This window comes from Eubalaena glacialis, chromosome 13 (genome assembly GCF_028564815.1).
Source record: "Eubalaena glacialis isolate mEubGla1 chromosome 13, mEubGla1.1.hap2.+ XY, whole genome shotgun sequence".
NCBI classification, from domain to species: Eukaryota; Metazoa; Chordata; class Mammalia; order Artiodactyla; family Balaenidae; genus Eubalaena; species Eubalaena glacialis.
Window position 1 is genome coordinate 89,891,997 of NC_083728.1, and position 24,629 is coordinate 89,916,625.

At 42.5% G+C, this 24,629-nt stretch overlaps 1 protein-coding gene across 2 annotated transcripts in view; it reads right to left on the reverse strand.

The window, feature by feature from the left end:
- Positions 1-550: 550 nt before the first annotated feature.
- Positions 551-24,629, reverse strand: part of RSPH10B (radial spoke head 10 homolog B) — a 39,447-nt gene continuing 15,368 nt past the window's right edge. For both annotated transcript variants that reach the window (XM_061208375.1, XM_061208374.1), the window contains exons 8-20: positions 21,585-21,761; positions 19,949-20,108; positions 19,602-19,723; positions 18,812-19,001; positions 16,998-17,112; positions 15,950-16,029; positions 15,702-15,850; positions 9,529-9,636; positions 8,418-8,561; positions 6,871-6,996; positions 5,369-5,462; positions 2,075-2,273; positions 551-819 (exon numbers count right to left, since the gene is read on the reverse strand). In XM_061208375.1, coding sequence (XP_061064358.1) covers positions 645-819; positions 2,075-2,273; positions 5,369-5,462; positions 6,871-6,996; positions 8,418-8,561; positions 9,529-9,636; positions 15,702-15,850; positions 15,950-16,029; positions 16,998-17,112; positions 18,812-19,001; positions 19,602-19,723; positions 19,949-20,108; positions 21,585-21,761 — 1,839 coding nt within the window. In that variant the 3' untranslated portion in view covers positions 551-644. The remainder of the gene's footprint in view (positions 820-2,074; positions 2,274-5,368; positions 5,463-6,870; positions 6,997-8,417; positions 8,562-9,528; positions 9,637-15,701; positions 15,851-15,949; positions 16,030-16,997; positions 17,113-18,811; positions 19,002-19,601; positions 19,724-19,948; positions 20,109-21,584; positions 21,762-24,629) is intronic.

Consider the following 24,629-nt stretch of genomic DNA (forward strand, 5'->3'; position numbering starts at 1 on the left):
GTTGTATTTTTATGCTTTTGGTGGTTACTCTTATATTTAACACAACTATTAGCTGTAACATTTTCCTAACAGACTTAAAGTATTCACTTAACTGCTGACTGCACACCTGGCTCTTTATCCTACGTTGTTCGGCCTTTTGTCCATGCAGTGGTGTTTGCGATGCTGTGGGAATGGATGGGAAAGGACCAGGGAAGAGGCCATGTAAGAGGCAGCATGTGAAGGCCAGGTAGGACGTGGGCACAGGGCAGTTACAAGGGGCAAAGGAGGCGTGCCAGGCTCAGGGGAGGGAGGCCTAAAGAAACGTTCAAACAACTTCACTCCCCACTGGTTTTATCAGATTCTAAATTTAATCACTAGTTTTATACTTGGATTTAAAAAAAAAAAAACAATGAATACACGCTCATTTAATACCCACATGTGTGTATTTTCATTCAGCTCAGTTGTCAAAACGCAGGCATTTCAGTGATCCAGCCATATTAGAAACCCAAAACCCAGTGGGCCCAGGTAGTGGTATTTCAAGAAACACTTAGACAAGAAGTAAAACACAAATAATTTTATTGGGTAGGAAATTTGATACAGGCTTTGGTTCTAAATTCCCTCCACACCTGCTTGTTCTCGTGGCTCATTTACAAACCCAGTGATGTCTACTTTTTCTTCTTCTTATTTGCAATGGATTTGCTGGACTGGGACACCACTGTGTCCTCTTTCAGGGGGCTCGGCGTGACATTCAAGGATGGGGCATCCACTGCTTCCTTGATCACAGTGATGGCGACCTCACAGTCTTGCCTTTTGGTCTCTTCCTCTCTCAAGCTGTTCAGCCTAACAAGCAAACACAAGAAAGTATCTTTTTTTGTCTTTGAAATTTCAAAACCAGTGTTTCTGTTGTATGTGGTGTAAAGTAGTCCTACCTGGATCTCAACAGTTTTTGTGAACAGAACTAAACTGTCATCCCTTTGCCTGAAATAAAAAGTGGTGCAATAGCTAGATAGTTTAAGACAAAGTTTTCACACATCTAAGGTGACTTGTGACGCACTTGTCTCTGAAGCAACTTAGCTAGTAAGTAGCCTTTTAAAATACTGTTGTAAAAAAATAAAATACTGTTGTAGCCGTTTTCCTTAAGTCTAATGCTGTCGTCTTCCACAGACCAATGGGCTTGAGATGCCCTTTACAGAGGTCAGACATTTGCACTTGGGACGGACCTGTCTGCATGGAACTAAGCCTGGACAGTGGTTCTAGAAAGGTAAGTGTGTGGCCTTTGCTAGGTGCTCAGCACGCACCAAGCACTGTTCTCGATGCTTCACAAACACTAGCTCACTCAGTTCTCACAACAGTCCTGCGAGGTATCACCTCCACCTTAAAGATGCAGAAACAGGCACCCAGGGACAGACCTCACCCAAGGTCACCCAGGTGATATAAGTGATGGGGCTGGGGTGTGAACCCGGGCAGTCTGGATCTACGTCACGCTGCCTCCTCGTGGATGCCTGGGGATGCCTTAGACAACCAGGACAGAACTGATGGCTACGGGTTCCCAGCCGCACATGAGGACGTGCCGCCCTTCAGAAGGCGGAGACTTTTTTTTTTAATATATATTTTTAAATTATTTTATTCATTTTTTTTCTGGCTGCATTGGGTCTTCGTTGCTTCATGCAGGCTTTCTCTAGTTGCAGCAAGCAGGGGCTACTCTTCATTGTGGTGCACAGGCCTCTCATTGCAGTGGCTTCTCTTGTTGCGGAGCGTGGGCTCTAGGCGTGCGGGCTTCAGTAGTTGTGGCTCGCGGGCTTCAGTAGTTGTGGCTCGTGGGCTTAGTACTTGTGGCTCACGGGCTCAGTAGTTGTGGCACATGGGCTTAGTTGCTCCGAGGCATGTGGGATCTTCCTGGACCAGGGCTTGACCCCGTGTCCCCTGCATTGGCAGGTGGATTCTTAACCACTGTGCCACCAGGGAAGCCCGGAGGTTGTAGACTTTTAATGAAAGTGTTTGGTCCTGAAGCTTCTGGCGGCTACAGAGGACAGGAAAGAAAGATGCCCGAGAGCCCGGGAGGGAGGGATGGAGCCGAGAGGTTTTATTGAGTTACCTCGCCTCCAGCTCCTCATTCTCCATCTTCCTCTGATGGGCCATCGCTTCATTATGCAGCCTGTTTTCCTTTACTTTCTCCTTGAGGGTTTCTTCATGTTGATGTGCTTGGAAGAGAGTGTTCACAAAAAAGATGTACATGTTACTGATCCATGTATTGAATTTTTCCTTTTGTTCATCCTTGGATTTTTCTTTTTTCTCTGGAAGAAAGTTTGATTAAAATGAGTATTAATACAGTCTTGCAATAACTCTGGGGTCTGTGTTCCTGTTCCCCAGTTCTGTTACTTCCTGTGCTGGGCTGAGTGTCCTTATCCCCCCATAAGGTGGGTGACACTGTGCTTCTCGTGGGCTTGTGAGGATTAAGGTAACTGCAAAATGCTTCAGGGACCACCTGGAACAAGGCTGGCGTCAGCTGACCACAGCCATGATTGTCAACACTTCCTTCAAGTCTCCTGGTACCTGTTATTTTTTTCCTAAATAGCTTAAATATTTTGGTTTTCTAAAATTAAAATCTTAGAAAATTTACATTCCCATGTTTCAGAGAAAGAAAAAAAACTCTTGGCTTTTGCATACATTGTCTTTAAAGGCAGTTTTCATTAAGAAAATTTTATTTTATTTGTTTGTTTTGTTTGGCCGTGCCACACAGCTTGCAGGATCTTAGTTCCCCCACCAGGGATCAAATCCGCGCCCTCGGCAGTGAAAGCACAAGAGTTCTAACCACTGGACCTCTAGGGAATTCCAAGAAAATTTTAAGAAGGATTTTAACTCTGAATTGAATAAGAAGGTAGGTAAAATTATTGATTTGGTAAGGAGTTGCTTCACATCTACTAAGGCCAGCAGATACGCAGTTTGGTATGTGTTTAGTATAGTTGATTCCAGGAAGATAATGCTTTGGATAGTTCTATAATATCAATAAGACTGGGGATCTTTCAAGAGAGCAATTGTTTTTTGACTGTGTCTACAGCTTGGGCTGATCTGCTGTTTGATGGCAGTGATGGGAGAGGAGTATGGGCACAGGTACTCTGTAAACGTAGCATTCTGTGACCCATCTACCCTCCATCCAGGAGCCACTGTGAAGGGCCCAAGAGTGGAAGACTAATGCAGAGAACCTTGATGCCGGTGCCAGATTTTTTTTTTTTTTTTTTAATATTTATTTATTTATTTAGGCTGCTCTGGGTCTTGGTTGCAGCACACGGACTCTTAGTTGCAGCATGCATGTGGGATCTAGTTCCCTGACCAGGGATCGAACCCGGGGCCCCTGCATTGGGAGCATGGAGTCTTACCCACTGGACCACCAGGGAAGTCCCGCCAGTGTCACATTTTACAAGGACTAAGAGAAATGAAAACATATCCATAAAGACTTGCACACCAGTGTTCATAGGAGCGTTACTCCTGATAGCCAAAAATGGAAACCACCCAACCATCCATCAACTGATGAGTAGATAAAATGTGGTGTATCCGCACAGTGGAATACTACTCCGCAATACAAACGAACAAAATACTAATATGTGCTACAGCATACGAATCCCAAAATAATTATAAGTGAAAGAAGCAGATGCAAAAGAATATGATTCCATTTCTAGGAAATGTCCAGAAAAGGCAAATCCATGGAGAAAGTCAGTCAGTGGCACCAGGTGGCCCACAGGCACCCCCAGGGCTCCAGGCACCTCACCCACACATACCTCCACCCTGTGGCCAGCTCCCGGTGGTGGCGAGAGTGAGCTCTGGCAGGTGACCAGTGAGCACACGCACAAAGCTGGCCCAAATCTGTGGGCCACGGAAGGACCACAAACTCGAGCTTTAGCACCGACCTTGGGAAAGCAAGGTACGTGAAAAGGTGCTCAGCATCACTGATCATCAGGGAAATGCAAATCAAAACCACAATGAGATGGACTTATATACACTACCAAATATAAAACAGATAGCTGGTGGGAAGCAGCCACATAGCACAGGGAGATGAGCTCAGTGCTTTGTGACCACCTAGAGGGGTGGGATAGGGAAGGTGGGAGGGAGACACAAGAGGGAGGAGATATGGGGATACATGTATAGCTGATTCACTTTGTTATAAAGCAGAAACTAACATACCATTGTAAAGCAATTATACTCCAATAAAGATGTTAAAAAAATAAATAAAAACAATGAGAGGGAATTCCCTGGCGGTCCAGAGGTTAGGACTTTGCACTCTCAGTGCCGAGGGCCCAGGTTCAATCCCTGGTTGGGGAACTAAAATCCCACAAGCCACGAAACAAGGCCAAAAAAAAAAAAAAAAAGCACCAACTCACACCTGCTAGAATGGCTTGCTTCAAAAAGAAGAGAGATGCTGTCAAGGATGTGGGAAAACAGGACCCTTGTACGGTTTTGGTGGGATTGTAGATTGGTACAGCCAGTATGGAAAACAGTATGGGTTTCCTCAAAAAATAAAAGAAGAACTACCCTACGATCCAGCAATTCCACTTCTGGGAACATATCCAAAGGAAATGAAAACACTACGTCGAAGAGATAGCTGCACCATCACGTTCACAGTGGCACCATTTACAACAGCCAAGACAGGAGACGGCCTAAGTGTCCCTCAACAGATGAATGGATAAGAAGAGGTATATATACACAATGGAATAGTACTCAGCCATAAAAAGGAGGAGAGCCTGCGACTTACAACAACATGGCTGGACCTTGAGGGCATTACGCTAAGTGAAATAAGTCAGACAGAGACATACAAATACTGTATGATCCCACTTATAAGTAGAATCTATTTTTAAAAAATACAAACATATAAAAAGAGATCAGATATGTGGTTACCAGAGGAGGGAGATGGGGGACACTGGAGGAAGGTGGTCAAAGGTACAGACTTCCAGTTATAAGGTACATTAAGTACCAGGGATGTAACGTACAACACGATGACTGTAGCTAACACTGCTGAATGATATCTGTGGAAGTTGTTAAGAGAATAAACCCTAAGAGTTCTCATCACAAGAATTTTTTTTTTTGTATTTATGAGATGATAGATGTTAACGTATCGTGGTCATCATGTCACAATACATGTAAGTCAAGTCATTATGTTGTACACCTTAAACTTATACAGTACTGTATGTCAATTATATCTCAATAAAACTGGGGAAAGAAAAGGGGAAAAAGACCAATGCCTTGAAAGGGAACTCTGTCAAGCCAGGGGGCAGAGTTGGGAGCAGCTGTCCCAGCCTAATTATATTTTAAAAGATGGTTGTACATTTTTATAAATGTTAAATCATTTATAAGCAACTGTTTGCTAATACCAAAGTTCTATAATTAAAATACTCACCATTTTGAGATAAAAGAAAGGTTAGCTCCTTTCCTGGAGATTTAAAATTCATTTTGGAAGTTTTTCCATCACTTAGAGACTTCTTGATCTTGGGCTTTTTCGTTAAAAAAAAAAAAAAGAAAAGAAATCATAAAGCAAAATATAACTTCTGCATCATTATGGACTAAAACTAATTTTCTACATTATAAACAATTAGAAAAGTATTAATGAGGCCATTATCTTTATGCTAACTTGACTATTTTTAATCTGCCTAAAATTTGACTTTTTAACCTGTACATTTGTCCTATTAAGGAAATGAATAACAGAGCTATTGTATCTGCTGGAAGGCTTCCCCCAGGAAACCAAAGACTAGAAAATACTCCCTGGGTCTGTTGGGAAAGTATTAATCCATCTCTTACTGGCTTTAATTACTCTCTCTCTCTCTCTCTCTCTCTATATATATATAAAACCATATATCAATACATGCTGTTTATGCCCACATTTTTATCTCCAGTAGATCTCACCCTTGAACTCCAGACTTTGTCTTCAGCTGCCACTTGCTGTCACCACGTGGATGTCTCATCAGGCACCTTAAGTCTGACATGCCCAAACCCAACCCTTTAATTTCGCCCCCAAAACTCATCTCCCCCTCAAACCCCAGTCCTCCCCTTCAGGATAAATGGCAGCTCTGTTCTTCCAGTCGTTCAGGCCAAAAAAAATCTTAGAATCACCTTTGCCTTCTCTTTCCCTCTCAAACTCCACAGCCTTCAAAATACATGCAGATAATTCCAAGAGCTTCCTTACGGGTTTGTCAACAGCAAAGCCATCGTGAGCCTACTGACCCCCCTTGCTCAGGGCCCCCTCCCGGCCGGGCACTGCCTCACTCAGTGCATCTTCCTGGGCCACCCCGACGTGGCTACACCTGCTGCTGCACCCCTTCCAACACCCCAGAGGTGCTCCCGCCTCAAGGCCCCCGCACAGGACAGTCTCCCCCCAGCTGCGCTCAAGTGTGGCTTCATCCGAAGACCTTCCCTTCCCGCCCCACCCTGTCTCTCAGTCTCCACCACCTGCCTCGCTTTCCATCGCATCACTGATCCCTCCCAAGTGTAAAGAAGTATAGCACTGCGGTAACGGGTGTAAATCCTGGAGTCGAACTGCCTGCGTGCAAACCCCCAGCTCCACTGCTTACCAGTTCTGTGACGGTGGGCAAGTTACTCGACCTCTCTGTGCCTCAGTTCCCCCTTGGAGCCGATGAAGCACCTACAGGGTGTCTGGGCATTAAACGAGCGGACCCCTGGGAAGTGCGTAGCACCTGGTAAGCACCCCGAGGGTGTTCACTCTTCCTGTTCTTCACGTGTCACCACGTCCCTCTCTTCCCCGGGATGTGATGCCCACGAGAGGACGGGCTTTCTGTTCCCGCCAGAACCCTGGCACCAGAAGAGCCCTCGCCACGTAGCAGGTGCGCAACAGCGGTAGATACCATGGCCGCGGCACTGTTTTCATGGTTAGCTGTGAATACAAACCTCTGATTTCCTTATCTTGCTCATGTCAAGCAAGACTCCTAACTTGCTTGAAGACAACTTAGTGCTGCCGTACTGCACCTCAGACTCCTGGCTTCTTAGCGCACTTGGAGTCCTGTTCTGGGTGTTCTGATCAACGACAAACACATAAGAGGATTTCTGTTTTCCGTGGAGACACGTGTGCACGTGATTTTAACGTGGTATGACTGATTTACAATGACCTGCACATAACGCACACTATGACGGTGAGTTTCGACGTGTCCACACCTGTGAGACCATCACCTCAGAGAGGGGACGTATCCATCACCCCAGGTTTCCTGTGCCCCAGGAAGCCCTCTTCCCTCATCCTCGGGCAACTACTTACCTGTTTTCTGTCACTACAGATCACTTGGCATTTCTAGAATTTTATGTCATTGGAATCAGCGGTATGTATCCTTTTCTGTCTGGCTTCTTTCACCCAGCATAATTAATTCACCCATGCTGTTGGCATGTGTCATGAGTTATTTCACTGCTGGCTCATTCTCCGTTGTATGGTTATAATAGGACTTGTTTATCTTGATGGATGTGCGGTGCCAGATTGGAAACCAGACGTGAACTTGATCGGATGGTTTCTGAGGCTGTCCCCGAGGCCAGCGTGTCCGTGTGTGGTTACTGGAGTCCGCGGTGCTGCCATCCACGACGGCATGGATGAGTTTAAGGTGGACCCTGCACTTCCTTCCGAGCAGAACCCCAGACCCAGCCTGTGGCCAGGCTCTCGGATGACCTGGAGGGCGCAGATCTGCTGATCGGGTGGACTCTGCGCTACTGAAGTTGAACCTGCACGAGGGTCCGAGGCACATCCTGGGACTCGTGGTCAGAGGCGCTCCTTAGGTGACCAACAGTGAGAGGTCTCCCTGAGTGAGCAGCTCTGGCGAGTTTCCCCGCTGGGGGTTCCCCTGGCCCCCAACACGCTCCCCTGTGGCTCCGAATGAAGGACTCAACGATCAGAAACCCTTCCAGCCCACTACCCTGAAACCCCCACTCCATCTGGCCCAGCGGCTAGATCTTTCGGTCAACGGCCCACGCTGTCCCTGCTCCCCCAAGGCTTTGGCGGGAAGCCCAGTGTCCAGCCCCATGAGCAGGTCCTGTCCTCTGGGACGCGCCCAGCATCCTGCACACGCTCAGGTGCTGTTCCTTGGCATCTCTGCTCTGGGATGGGCGATCCACTCTTGTAAACACTGGATCATGGGATGAAACGTTTCATAAAAACCACCTCAGATGCCGTAGGCCTCATGGTCCAGCCAGGGGAGCCCCCACACCCCTGAGGGTGTCAGCAGGCGCTCTGACACTCTTTACATATCTCCACTATCATAGGTCATGACCAGAAAATACATTTTCCCTAATGTAGAAAAAAGACAATACACTCCTTTCAGAATGTGAAAAGAAGTCTTAAATTATTTAAGTTATTTCCTAAAGGGTTACAAAAGCCCAAGATAGTTTTGATGATGGTTTAACCATTCCAGAATAAAACCGATTCCTTACTCTGTAAATTCTAAGATATTATTTGTTACCTGATTTATCATTGTATAAGTGCTTCCAGCTTTGTTTCCAGACAAGTCATCATTTGGAAAATTTAAATAGAATTTAGTCGATTGGTTAGTAACAGAGATGAGTGCGAAGCTTAACAGAGCTTCAAAGAATTCCAGGAAGACCAGCTGAAATATAAGAAAATATAAAGGGTCTTATTCATCCTGACACACCTCGAGGTGGACCAGCAGTTCTTCTGGGTGTTTGTTCTCCAGAAAGTACCACCTTGTTCAGCACTCAGCCATCACGGCCGCACACCGGTTTGCAATAAAAACTACAGCATTTAAAAGATCTGTGAGGATGTATATTTTCTCCTTAGTTTGTAAGTCATTTTTCTATTTGACAGAAACATTTTATATTAGCTAATTGAGGACAGTCACTTTCAGAAGTATTTCTTTCTTTCTTGGACAACTAGAGAAGTGGCACCGTAAGAGTTGGTGCTGGAATGGCTAAGCCCTCTGGAGATGCTGGGATAGGGTGAACGTATTTTGTACATAAGGAGGATATGAATGGGGAGGGGGGTTGCAAAGGGAAGACTGTTACGGTTTGAACTGTGCCTCCCAAAAAAGCGCTGGAGTCCTAACCCCCAGTATCCTCAGATTTACAGATAATCGAGCTAAAGTGAGGCCATTAGGGTGGGCCCTAGTTCAGTGTGGCGGCTGTCCTTAGAAGAAGAGGGAAATTTGGACCCACAGACAGAAACATAGAAGACAATGTGAAGAGACACGGGGAGCAGACGACCTCTACAAGCCAAGGAGAGCGGCCTGGAGCAGATCCTTCCCCACAGCCCTCAGAAGGATGCAATTCCAGCCACACCTGGATTTCTGACTGTTAGCCTTCCGAACTACAGGCAAGATATGTGTCATGTAAGCCAAAAACAGGTGGCGAGGGCGGAGGTTAGCAAGTACAAATGTCCTGAGGTAGGGGTGTGGTGGGCGTATTCAGGGAACAGCTAAGCAGCAGGTGTGACTCAGTGTCAGACGACCTAGAGAGGTGGCCGTGCTGGCACCATTGGTGCCAATCCAATCTTGGTATCCAAGGTGAAACAAACAGCCTGAGTTGGATCTGTACCGTTCGTGACACCTCTTTACAAACCTCAAGTTTAAAGTTGCTGTCAATTCCATCATGCATGAAAGGATTATCCTCTGCTATGACCTCCACAAATTTGCTTGCTGTTAATTCTTTATTTATCATTTTAAAGCTCTGTAAAAGAAACAACCAATCAAATCATAATGGCTGATAATTACAAACAGCTATATATTTTTAAAGTTAATTTATACCAATACAGCACTTTAAGGAGATGGTCTAGAAATAAGTATCTTAAAAACTGGTAATTTTGAAAAGCATTCTGGATTAACATTGGTATTTACCTCTGTACTCCTTCCCTAATCCCTCTAAGACAACAGTCAAGATTTTTTTAGAGGCATAAACATAGGACAGAGAACGGGAGAGTGGATGACCCAGATGTGAGATGTCAACACAGCTCTACTAGTGGGAAAGTGCTGGACCGATGGGCTTAGCAGAACAAGGGAGCTTGAGGCAGAGAGCTCAGGGAGTCAAGAGGCAAGTCGAGTCCAGTCGGAACTCAGGAGGGAGTCGGCTCTGAAAGCCGTGCCTCAGGTAAGGCTGAACACAGGAAGACTCCCAGAAAGTCTAGGTGAAGACCCTTTCCGCATCTAGACTGAAAACGAGGCTGACTCGCTGGAGACACTGAGCCACAGCGCGTTTGGCTCCCCTGAAGTCACAGTCCTGCTGAAAGCAAGAATGAGGGGAAAGTGCGTGTGGGTAGGGCCCTCTCTTCACACTCACCCTTCCCTCCACTCTACTCTAAGAACTATGAAAACCGGCTTCATATCCCCCAGGCAGGAGTTAGGAGAAATCCTCCCCTGGAAAATCGAACATCCAAGAGAAAAGCTCTGTCAACCGTAGGCTGGTGGAGGGTCTTCCCTGGCAGTCCAGTGGTTAAGACTCCACACTTCCAATGCAAGGGGTTTGGGTTCGCTCCCTGGTCAGGGAACTAAGATCCCACATGCCGCGCGGCACAGCCAAAAAACAAAAGACAAAACTGTAGGCTGGGGAGGAGAAAGGGGAGAGGTGGGGCAGTTTCCTGGCTTCGTTACTCCACAGTGAAACCTAATCTTTGACAAGTGCCGCTCAACCACAAGAGCTTCCAATCAGCCTTAATTTATTTATTTTATTTATTTTTTAATTTTTGGCTGCGTTGGGTCTTTGTTGCTGTGCTTGGGCTTTTCTCTGGCTCCGGCGAGCGGGGGCTACTCTTTGTTGCGGTGCGCAGGCCTCTCATTGCGGTGGCTTCTCTTGTTGTGGAGCACGGGCTCTAGGCACGTGGGCTTCAGTAGTTGTGGCACGTGGGCTTAGTAGTTGTGGCTCGCGGGCTCTAGAGCACAGGCTCAGTAGCTGTGGCGCACAAGCTTAGTTTGCTCCGCGGCATGTGGGATCTTCCTGGACCAGGGCTCGAACCCGTGTCGCCTGCATTGGCAGGTGGATTCTTAACCACTGTGCCACCAGGGAAGCCCCCAATCAGCCTTAGAGTGCCACAGTCCTATCTATGAGTGGACAGCCAAGGTTCACCACACATGCTATGGGGAAAGCCTTAATATAAAAGCCAGAGAACAAAACCAACAGAGGTGGGGAAGGGAGATCGGGACTTGGAAGGAACAGAGGCAATGTAAAAAGCCGAGAAAAAAAAAATTCCATTTAGCTCCCCCACCCCCAATTCATTTCTTTAGTGGAATAAGAGAGATTGCATCCATGTTTTAAAAACAAACAAAATGCTTAAAAAAGGGACAAAGGATTAGAAATTTGATAGCAGAAACTCAAATAGAAGGGGAAAGATAATGCGGGAAATCTCTCCTAAAGGAGAACAAAAAATGACAAAGATATGGATGGTCAGAGAGAAAAGACTAAAATAAAATTAAATTGGTCCAGGAGGTTTGACACCCATGTTCCACAAAAAGGATGGAGAAAATGCAAGGCAGGAAATCTGAACAAGTAATTCCAGAGCATTCTGCAGGACTGAAGGGCACAGGTTTCCAATGTTAAAGCTCACGAAATAGATGTAAAAAGACAAATACCAAAGCTGCATCACTGTGAAATTTCGGAACAAGGATAAAAGATTGTAAAATATTTCAGCGAGGAAAAGAAATTACATCAAAATGATTGAGAAGCAACAGTAATCAAGACAGTGTGGTACTGGTAAGAGGATAAACATACAGATAAATGAAATACAATTGAGAATCCAGAAATAAAGCCATACATCTATGGCCAACTGATTTTTGACTAGAATGCCAAGACCAATCAATAGAGGGAAAAACAGTCTTTTCAACAAATGGTGCTGGGACAACTGGGTATCCACACACAAAAGAACTGTTGGACCCCCTACCTCAGACCATATATTGTACAAAAATTAATTCAAAATGACCTAAAAGTAAGAGATAAAACTCAGAAGACAACATAGAGGTTAGTCTTCATGATCTTGGATTGACAATGGATTCTTAGACTTAACACCAAAAGCACAAGTGAGAAAAGAAAAAAATAGATAATTGGACTTCATCAGAAACCGGCAAAAACAGAAGGTTTTAAATAAATCAGAGTCTCATAACATAACATACTCAAATGTTCAGGTTTCAGTGGGAAATCACTGACTCATGGTGCCAAGAACCAGGAAGATCTCAAACTGAATGAACAAAGACAATCAACATATGCCAACACCAAGATGACAGAGAACATAGAATTAAGTGACAAAGATTTTAATTAAAATGCTTAAATGAGCCATTACAAACGTGCTTGAAACAAATGGGGGAAAAAAGAAAGTCTCAGCAAATGAATGGAAGAAATAAAGCACTAAATGGAAATTTTAGAACCGAAAACTATAATAATTAAATTAAAAACTCAGTAGATGGGCTCAACAGCATAAAGAAAGGGATAGGAGAAAGAATCAGTGAACCTGAAAATGGAATAATAGAAATTATCCAACCTGAACAACAGAGAGAAAATAGACTGAAAAAAAACAGACTCAGGGACCCATGGGCCTGTAATAAAAGATCTAACATTCATGTTATCAGAGTCACAGAAGGAAAGGAGAAAGTAAAGGTGGGTTGAAAAAGTACATGAATAAATAATGGCTGAAAACTTCTTAAACTTGGTAGAAACACAAACCTACAGATCTAAGAGTTTGAGTGAATCCCACATAAGATAAACCCAAAGAAATTCACATCAAGACACAAGTCAAACTTCTGAAAACTAAAGACAAAGAGAAAAATCTTGAAAGTGGTAGTGAAACGACACCTTCCTATAATGGAAAAAATTCACATGACAGCAGATTTCTTATCAGAAAGCATGGGAGCCAGAAGGAAGTGGCACAGCATTTTTCAGGTGCTGAAAGAGGACTATCAACTCAGAATCCTCTAGCCAGAGAAAATATCCTTCAGGACTGAAGGGGAGTTCAAGACATTCTCAGATGAAGGCAAACTAAGAATTTGTTGCTAGCAGACCTACCTGAAAAGGATGGCTGGAGAAAATTCTCTAAATAGAAAGGAAATGATAAGGAATCCAGGAACTTCAGGAAGGAAGAACAAATATTGTAAGCAAAAATATGGATCAGTACAATATACTTTCCTTTTCCTCTTGAGTTTTATAAATTATATTTGGCAGTTAAAGCAAAAATTATAATACTATCTGATGTGGTTCTAAAGGTAGGTAGAGGAAATATCAATTATATTATAAATGGTAGGGGGTAAAAAGGTGTAAAGGGAAGTAAGGGTTTCTGTACTTGAATTGGTCAAATGATGACACCATTAGACTGTGGTAAGTCTAATATATTTATAGATAGATACTCAAAAAAACACTATTAGATCAATCAAAATGAAATTCTAAAAAATGTTTAAGTAACCTACGGGAAGGAAGGAAAAAGAAAACAAAAACAGAGAACAAACAAAAATCAAAAAATTAAATGGCAAACTTACACCTAACAAACCAATTATATTAAATGTACATGCTCTAAATACACCAATTGAAAGACAGATACTGGCAAATATTGCTGGTGGGACTATAAAATGATCCAGCCACTCTGAAAAATAGTTTGGCAGTCTTTTAAAAAAAATTAGACAAATACTCACTAGATAACTCAATAATTGCCACCTGGGGCATTTATCCCATAGAAATCAAAACTTGTCCACAGAAAAACTTGTACACAGTTGTTCATACTATATTTATTCTACAGCCACAAACTATAAACAACCCAAATGTCCATTGATAGATGGATGCATACACAAATCATCACGGTATATCCATCGAATGGAATGCTATTCAGCAATAACAAAGAGCAAACTGTTTATACATGCAACAACGTGGATGAATCTCAAAATAACTATGCTGAAAGAAGCTACACGAAGAGAAAATAGAGAAAAGAGATACAGAGGATATAGTAGTATAAACTATTTTAGCTAGAGTCCCAGAGTGAAAAAATGGTTCTGAAGCAATGATTAAACAAGTAATAGTGGAAATTTTTTTAAAACTGATGAACAACATTAATCCATGGATTCAAGGTAGCAGGTAGCAAGTTGGAGAGATTCTTACTGGCCAAATATGGGACAATTTGACCATGGGGGATGGAGGTAAGACTGCAGTGGATTGAAACACATCAAATATGTGTAAGTCCAGGAGTTATAATGATATTTTCAAAAGCTCATTAGTCACTGTTGAAGAACTGCCAGGATATCAACTCATTCTGAAAATTAATAAAGGGAAAAATTGAGCACTTATCCTTCCTTTCCTGTGTATTTCAGAGTCATCAAATAGCTGATGAGGTAAAGTTCTTCTTTATATCGGATTCACAGCTAAGAAATGCAGATGGAATGATAGAAAATTACTATTGTGGGACCCTTAAGGAAATAACGGACGTTAGCAATGACTGTCAGGGCTACTCGAACCACTAGTGAAAGGTTTATGGGGAATGTTGAAATGGAAGGATTCTGCTGACACCATATGACCCACTGGTTGATCTCAGCATCACTAAAAGGGAGCATCCCTGATGTGACACAACAGGAATTAGCCAGAAGCACCTGCAGCTTTGTCATGAAAAAAAACAAAACCTGAGGGACTTCCCTGGTGGTGCAGTGGTTAAGAATCCACCTGCCAATGCAGGGGACACAGGTTTGAGCCCTGGTCCGGGAAGATCCCACACGCCGCGGAGCAACTAAGCCCGTGCGCCACAACTACTGAGCCTGCGCGCCACAACTACTGAGCCCACGTGCCTAGAGCCTGTGCTCCACAAGAGAAGCCACCACAATGAGAAGCCCGTGCACCACCACGAAGAGTTAGCCCCCGCTCGCCACAACTAGAGAAAGCCTGCGTGCAGCAGTGAAGACACAACGCAGCCAAAAATAAAATAAAAATTAAAAAGCTTTTTTTAAAAAAAAAACCAAAACCTGAATCTAATCAAGCTTCTAATTCTAGTGACCACTTTGATGGAAATAAAGGGGAAAAGGAACACCTGTCATCAACTCTCTGAGGATGCAGCCAACCAAAACTGAAGTCTGACCAGTCAATCTACAGGGACAAATGGCCTCATTTCATCAATAATAAGGGACCACGGAGAAGAGGGAAAGTGAATAAACAGCTGTATAATAGTCCATCCCAAAAAACCACATACTTCAAAAAAATTATTTCCTATCAATACTAGTTTTTCGTATATATGACATTTAAATTTGTAAAACCAGTTTTTTGTATACATGTGACACTTAAATTTTTAAAATCACTCTATCCCCTATTAGTAGTCAATCCTTTTAGTTTTATCCTTTATCTACCCACAAGTATAAATTTAAAATATCATGAAAGAAAAACTACCAAGAATATGAGAATATTGTATAAATTAGATATTCTCACTATTTTCCAAACTAATAACTTTCTTAAATCACTTTTTTGATGAACAATAGTTTTTTTTAAGTGACATCCATCCCCCCATCTTCCTTTAAATGGAAAGGTCTGCATCAGTAAAGATGCTGGAGGCCCCGCCGACCATACCCCTCCCCCCTCGCTGGGAAGCCCATTGGGCAGAAGCTCCTCCTGTTTCTCTTCCTTCCACTATCACAGGCCATTAGAGTTACTCTCCTCTGCCGATGGCTACGAAAATTTATCTCAGACCTTCACCTTGTTCCTTGCACATCATAGCTAGAATATTTTGCCTTTCTTAAATTAAAATCAAAGTACCTATAAATATAAAGCCAGTATCAGCCATGAGTGGTTACCTTCAACATCCAGAGGAAGTGTCTCATGTCCATTGTGAGCTCATGGGGAGGGGCTGCATTTGGTCTGCAGTAAACTGTGTAGATCTCCCAGCACTTATCCACGTAATTCATTGAATAGAGTGTCCGGTGGGCCTCGCAGAATAAATTGCCTAAAGATGTAATGGAAAAATAAACATACAAAAGATGATTACAAAACTCTATTTTGGAAAAAATTATGGTAAATATAATCCTACTGGTTTTGTATTTACCTTTTACACGGCAGGCATTTGGGCGAATGTTCTCATTCATCAGTTTTGTAAAACACAGAAAGAGTGATGGGCTTCTGTCTCTGTGATTAAGAAGATACCATAATCACTGCTCCTTCCAGGAGGTGGAACTTAATTCCCCTCCCCTTGAGTATGCGGTGGGCTTAGCAACTGGCTTCTAACAAGTAGAGTATAGCAAGGGGAAAATAGTAAGTCTGCAGTAGAGAAACCTGGCTGACAGCACTTAACCATGTGATCAAGGTTAACATCCCCAGTAATGAGACAGATCGACATCATTTACCTGGTAGGATGGTATTCTTCCCCCAAACTCATAACCTCAGTGTGATGATGAAAAAAATCAGCAAACTGAAATCGAGGGGCATTTTACAAAATAACTGACCAATATTCTTCCGAAGTGTCATGGTCATAAAAGACAAAGAAATATCACAGTTGTAGGGGACTAAGGAGATGTGATAAACACAAGGTGGGATCCTGGATTCGGTCTTGAAACAGAAAAGGGAAAAAACTCAGGGAGTCCTAAAAAAACCTGTAATTTAGTTAATGGTGTTGTAGCAATGTTAATTCCTTAATTTTGATAAGTGTACTGTGGTTCTGTAAGATGTAGTAATTAGGAGAAGCTGGATGAAGGGTGTATAGGAATTCACTGTGTTATGAGAATTGTGTTGGCGACACTCTGTAAATCAACAATTATTTCAAAATAGTTTTTCTTTTTTTTAAAGATACAATATCAATTTTGCTCTGAGAAAGACAGGAAATTCTGGTCTAAGGAAGAGCTGGTGGTGACTATTTCTGAATAAAAACTTGAGGGCTATGTGCAGAATTGAAACATGACCCACGTCAGAAGGGTTTTCAGAATTTAATCTCGTTTCTCGTGGTTTTGTGGTTAATATTTGTGGGAAACTTTTGTTTCTGATCCTTCATTTCAAGAGTATGAAAAATAATAATATCGAAGAAAACAGAACAATATCATAACAATCCTAACGGTGAGCTCAGCCCTCATCCTATCACAGGGTCCAGACGGAGTACTTACTGGTATTCTTTGTGATGGATGTGGTAAGCCAACTGCAGGAGATAATCCAAAAATGTTCTCAAAAGTATTGTTGTAAATGGAGAATGAATTTCTTCAACTGGTACGTCCTTATTGGCTAAAACAAGAAAATTGGGGAGGATGCCTGGTGGTCTCTAGAACCTTCTATCTTATTTGCTCCTGGTACACAACTCAAAGAACTGAATACAATGGAGTACATTTTTTTCCTAGAGACTACCCTGAACAGCATATAAGCGTCCACCTAAAAATTAAGGTCCACACAAAAGAGCTCCTTCGGGTCACTTTACAAGAAACTTACGAGATACCTTGTCCTGGTGTTTTTCAAAATGGTCTGAGCCACAGTCTGATTAACGCTGCTAATTCTAAGTGGGTTTGAAGTGTGTTTCAGACACTGAAATTTGAAGTAAATAGGCGTTAGTTCTAACATCAAGAAGGTGATCTGAGGCCTTCGAGCCTGCCTGCCTGCCACAATTCAGCTGAAAGGAATAAAGCCTTCAAAGTTGTTAATTTTACTGCAGGGACTTTTCAACTTGAAATCAAGCCCAAGCCCAAGATTATCTAAAGCCTTTTCTTTCTTTTTTCTTTTTAAATTTATTTATTTATTTTTGGCTGCACTGGGTCTTCGTTGCTGCGCGCGGGCTTCCTCTAGTTGCAGCGAGCGGGGGCTACTCTTCGTTGCGGTGCGCGGGCTTCTCATTGCGGTGGCTTCTCTTGTTGCAGAGCACGGGCTCCAGGCGTGCGGGCTTCAGTAGCTGTGGCGCACGGGCTCAGTAGTTGTGTCTCGCGGGCTCTAGAGCGCAGGCTCAGTAGTTGTGGCGCATGGGCTTAGTTGCTCCGCGGCACGTGGGATCTTCCCTTACCAGGGCTCGAACCCGTGTCCCCTGCATTGGCAGGCGGATTCTTTTTTTTTAATTAATTAATTAATTAATTAATTATTTATTTTATTTTTGGCTGTGTTGGGTCTTCGTTTCTGTGCGAGGGCCTTCTCCAGTTGCGGCAAGTGGGGGCCACTCCTCATCGCGGTACGCGGGCCTCTCACCGTCGCGGCCTCTCCCGCTGCGGAGCACAGGCTCCAGACGCGCAGGCTCAGCAACTGTGGCTCACGGGCCCAGATGCTCCGCGGCATGCGGGATCCTCCCAGACCAGGGCTCGAACCCGTGTCCCCTGCATTGGCAGGCAGACTCTCAACCACTGCGCCACCAGGGAAGCCCCGGCAGGCGGATTCTTAACCTCTGTGCCACCAGGGAAGCCCTCTAAAGCCTTTTCTAGGCTATTCCAAGCCCTCCCTGATCCTCTCCGCTTTTGACCTGACAACTGGGCAGTTTGGGGGCTTTTTTTTGCGGGGGGGGGATTGTTGTTGTTTTCTCAGGGATAAGCAGGCTTCTCCGTAAAGGGCCAGACGGTAAATATTTTAGGCTCTGTGGGCCAGCCTCTGTCACAGCCACTCAGCTCTGCTGGTGCAAGGCAAAAGAAGCCGCAGACAAGATGACAACAAATGAGCATGGCTGTGTTCCAATAAAACTTTATTTACAAGAACACGCGGTTGGGCTGGATTTGGCCCACAGGCCGACTTTGCTGCCCCTGCTAGAGATGGTCTTTGACTGTTGCTGTTATTTCACGAGATTCTCTCCTCAGTCACGTTTTAAGCACCTTGGGAACACGACCGTGTGTTGCTTTCTGGAACACCTCTCCCAACATCTGCCTTCCTCACTCCCTCAACATTTCCTAACTGGTGTCAGGGTGCTGTGATGTTATACTACTCTTTAAACCAGATGCGAAGGATCTGGAATACTCACCACTTAGTACCCTGTCCATATCGGCGAGGGTTATTTTATGGTGATGGAATTTGCAATCTTTTAGAAACCTCCAGAATTGAAGCTTTGTCATCAGAAAGGTGTTATCCAGAGAGTGATCACATCCTAGGCTGCTGTAAAAGCTATAGATTCTTCTTAATTCTGTAATATTTCTTAAGATAGCATATTCTACCTGAAAAGGGAAAGCCATACATATCTTCATCTTACCTGATAAGAGCAAAGGTAAAAGAAAACCTATTTTCTAAATTAAACGAGGTAACACATGCAATAGCATTTACCTCAATAAACGTTATATTCTCCCCACCCATCCCCAGGTCAGTAAAGTGCAATTCCTGAGTAAGAGTAGAAAGACATGCTGTTATCTGGACAGTGGAATTACTTTCATACTGCTCTGTCCAATCCTATACTGTTTCATCCTATCTCAACGACAGCGATAAAATTCTTTTGTCTACAGATCGATATCCCTCATGGACACAGACACAAAAATCTTCAACAAAATATGAGCAAACCAGGATATTCCCTGGCGGTCCAGAGGTTAGGACTCCACACTTCCACTGCCGGGGGCCTGGGTTTGATCCCTAGTCGGGAAACAGATCTCACAAGCCACGCAGCATGGCCAAAAATAAATAATTAATTAATTTAAAAATTCTTTAAAAATAAAAGACATTCAATACATGACAGCAGTCATCAACTGCATCTTCCCAGGACTGTGGAGAGTCTGCTAATGTTTTAGCCCGAAATATAAATTTCTAACAATACAGAAGGTTTTTACCTGCTTCTTTTCTTCTGGTTGGTCTCTCTCCGGGTACATTTTCAGCAACAAACTGAGATCCAGCTCGATGCTCGAGCCTAACGTGGAATTACTTTCACTGCCATCAAGCTTTCTGATGATTTCTAGCAGATGAGGACAAACATACAGGATAAATGTGAAAAACAATGTTAAAATATTTCAATGTCATGTCAAAATGATTTTCTGCAGAAGTGTGACACAGGAGTATTCAAAAACCTATAAGAAAGCAGTTGCTCACAGGAAACTTGTGTTTTCTGAAATATTAGGTGTATTTTCGATGCGATGTTACACATTAATTTGCCTTTAGCTGACAGGTGGACGCTCCCTACCGGCACTGATGGAAGATCTGCGATACTGGTTCCTGAGGGCAGATTCTGGAGTCGTGTCCTGGTAGCTGGTCAGTTCACCTTCAAGATTTGGAAACTCTGCTAGGTGGTCATTGGAAAATGGGCCATCATACACACGCCCATTCTTAAAAGTTAATCGGCCCTGCAGAGAGAAAAATAACTTTTTGCAGCTTAGGAAAAGCGTTTTTAGAAAACCATTGGTAGGGACTTCCCTGGTGGTCCAGTGGTTAAGAATCCCCCTTCCAGTGCAGGGGACGTGGGTTCGATCCCTGGTTGGGGAACTAAGATCCCACATGCTGTGGGGCAACTAAGCCCGAGCGCTCCAGAGACTGCGTGCCACAACTAGAGAGCCCGTGTGTCCCAACTACTAAGCCCGCGTGCCCTGGAGCCTGCGTGCCACAACTAGGACCCAATGCAGCCAAATAAATAAATAAATATTTTTTTTAAATTATAGAAAAAGAAAACCATTGGTAAACGTACATCAATATCTTTTTCAAGGGTTTGGAGGCTTCTGTTTGCTTGTTAAGATCTGCACTTAGGGCTTACCCTGGTGGCACAGTGGTTGAGAGTCTGCCTGCCAATGCAGGGGACACGGGTTCGAGCCCTGGTCTGGGAAGATCCCACATGCCGCGGAGCAACTGGGCCCGTGAGCCACAATTACTGAGCCTGCACGTCTGGAGCCTGTGCTCCGCAACAAGAGAGGCCGCGATAGTGAGAGGCCCGCGCACCGCGATGAAGAGTGGCCCCCGCTCGCCGCAACTAGAGAAAGCCCTTGCACAGAAACGAAGACCCAACAGAGCCAAAAATTAATTAATTAATTAATTAATTTAAAAAAAAAAAAAAAAAGATCTGCACTTAGTCCACATATAGTCAGGCTCCTGGAGTCTCTTGTCACCGTGTAGATCCTCTCCTCTTCCCGATCCCCCTTCTCTCCCCTCACTGTATCTGCCCCACAACCCCTCCCCAACAACTTTAAGCACCCCTAGGTCACAGAATGTGGCTTATTAAATATGCTGATGACCAGCAGAGGTGCCTATCACAGAATGGGGACTCCCTTGGTATTTATCAAACCCAGGCCAGTGGTTGGTCTGACTCAAAGGTGGGCAAATGACCCCCAGTTCAGCTCAGTGAGGCTAAAGATGTTTGTGGAAAACTTCTCCAAAAAGAGTTTCTTCTCTCCTTCTACTTAGTGGGGTATGTAGATGTGAAGCCTGGAACCACAGCAGCCATGTTGCAGTCATAAGGGAGGGCAGCATAATTGTGAAGCTGACATGGTAGGAGACATGGATGGATGGAGGAGAAACCCTGACGTCATGGAGCTGCTGAATCAAACCAACACTGAAACCCACATTATTCTTTATCATTTATGGAAGATTAAGTTAGATTTTCTGTTACTTGCAACCAAAACCACCCTAACATACACACACACACCAGACTAATTATATAGCCTCTAAATACAAAGGAAATTGATATGTTAGAAGTTATTTTAAAATTTATGTAATCATCTTAACAAAACAGTAAGTTATCCTATGCAAAATGGATAATGCACTTTACTAGACAGAGGATGACATGCCTTTACATAATCTTTAAAATGTAATCTTCACAGGTCTGTACTCACCATGCCATGTTTTTTATTGGCAACCCATTCTCCTTCATACATGGCTCCACTGGCATAGTAGAACTTTCCATGGCCATGACGGTATCCATTCACAAACTCTCCTACGTATTCATTTCTCAAAGGATACTGGGAGTAGGGGATTCTCTTTAGAAACCATGTGTGTGTGCCAAAACCATTCTGAAAAGAAAGCAAATTTCCATGAGAAATGCTCAAAATGTTTCCTCTTTTTACGCAAATCCATTTAAAATTAGGTATGAATCAAATACAGGGACTCATTTGAAGGGGCAAAGAGCATGCGTGATGGAGTCTCACAGACTTGGGTTCAGCCTCAGCTCAGTTATTTACAAACCAGCCCTTTGACATAAGGCTAATTAGTTAAGTCCTCTGGGTCTCATCTGTAAAGGGAAATAACACCTACCACAGGTTGGATGTAATAATTGAAAATGGTGTATTTAAAGTGCCTGGCTTAATATTATTTTAAATTTTAATTATTTTTAACATACAGATTGATAAAAATATTCCCTCCTCAATCCCACATTCCAGAGGTAACCACTAGTTGGGTTTGAAATTCATCTCTGTTTTCCCCATGCACATACAATCATACTAAATCAACATATTATATACATATATAAAGACATACACAATTTTTTCAACAATGGAATGTTTCTATATATACACCATTCTTTTTTTTTTTTTTTAAATCCTATCTGACTTTATTCATTGTTACACAAGCTTAGACAGCTTGGATATATATACCATTCTGTAAATTCTGGGTATATACTGAAGAGAAATGAAAGAAGGGAATCGAACAAACAATGTGTACACTCATGTTCATAGCAACATTTGCAACAGCCGAAAGGTGGAAGCAACCCAGGTGTCTGTTGAGGAATGAATAGACAAAATGTGGTCCATCCATACAACGGAATATGATTCAGCCTTAAAAGGGAAGGAAATTCTGACACATGCTTACAGCATGGATGAACCTTGAAGACAGTATGCTAAGTGAAATAGGCTACTCAAAAAAGGACAAAAACTATATGATTTTACTTAGATGAGGTATCTAGAATAGTCACATTCACAGAGACAGACAGTAGAATGGTGGGTGCCAGGGGCTGGGGGGAGGAGGAAGTGGGGAGTTATTGTTTAATAGGTACAGAGTCTCAGTTTTGCAAGGTGAAAAGAATTCTGTGGATGGATGGCGGTGACGGCTGAACACAGTGTGAATGTACTTAGCACTGAACTATATACATTTAAAAATGGTTAAGATGGTAAGTTATATGTATATTTTACCACCATTAAAATTAAAAAGAAAACAAAGTTGGAGTGGCCATATTCATATCAGAAAAAGTAGAGCTCAGAGAAATAAAAATCACCAGGGTTAAAGAATGACATTATAAAATTATAAAAAGGGTCAACTCACCAGGAAGACATAACAATCCTAAATGTGTATACACATAACAACAAACTGTCAAAATATATGAAGCAAAAACTAATAGATCTGAAAGGAGAAATAGACAAATCCACAACTATACTTGGATACTTAAACATGCTTCTCTCAGAAATGGATAGAAAAAGTTGACAGAAAATGAGTAATGATATAGAAGATCTGAACAACACTATCAACCAACTTGATCTAACTGATATCTATAGAAAACTCCACTCAACCAAATCAGAAATACATGTAACATTCACCAAAATAGACCAAAATAAACCTCAACATACTGAAAAGAAATGCAATTATAGACAGTATGTTCTCTGACCACAGTGGAATTAAACACACAAAAAAACAGTAGAAAAGTATCTGGGAAAATACCCAAATATCTGAAAATTAAACAACATACTTCAAAATAATTTATAGGCCAAAGAGAAAGTCATGGGGAAATTAGAAAATATTTTGAACTGAACAAAACTTAAAAAACATAATATATCAAAATAAGTGGGATACAGATAAAGCAGTGCTAACAGGAAAAATTGTAGTATTAAATGTTTACATTAGGAAAAAAGAAATGTCTCAAATCAATAAAGCATCCATACAACTCTAGGAAAAGAGCAAATTAAACCCAAAGCATGCAGAAGGAAGGTAATAACAAGAATAGATATCAGTTATTTTGAAAAACATCAAAGAAAACAAAACTAAAACTGGCTCTTTGATCATTTTAATGAAACTGATCCATCTCTAGCAAGACTGATGAAGGAGAGAGAAAGCACAAATTACTAATATTAGAAGAAAGAGGGACCATCACTATAGATCCTATATATATTAAAAGAATAAGGGAATGTTATAAACAACCTTGTGCCAATAACATTAACAATTTCAATGAAGCAAGCAAACTCCTTCAGTATAACACAAACTTCCACAGCTTACTTAAGAAGAAATAGATAACCTGAATAGCACATTATTTACTAAAGAAATTGATTTTATAGTTAATATATAGTTAATTTAATCATCCCACAAAGACAACTCCAGGGCCAGAAGGCTTCACTGGCATATTCAACTATATGGCTAAGGAAGAGATAGTGCCAATGCTACAAACTTCCAAAAAATTGAAGAGAACACTTCCCAATTCATTTTATGAAGCTGACATTACCCTGATTACTACAAGCTGACAAGATGTTATAAGGAAATAATACTATAGATCAATATCCCTCATGAACATGGACACAAAAATTCTCAACAAAATATTAGGAAATTAAACCCAGCAAGATATAAAAATGATGATATCATCATGACCAAGTCGGGTTTGTCCCAGGAATGCAAGATTGGCTCAACATTTGAAAATCAATTAATCTAACTCAACCAATCAATAGACTGGAGAAGAAAAACCACATGATCATCTGACTGGAGGCAGAAAAAGCACTAGACAAAATTCAATACCTATTCATGATGAAAACTGTTAAGCAAATTAAGAATTAAAAAGGGCTTCCTCAACCTGATAAAGGGTAGCTACAAAAAACCTACAGCTAACATCATGCTTGATGAGAGACTGAATTCTTTCACACTAAGATCAGGAACAATGTGAGGATGTCCACTCCCTCCACTCCTAG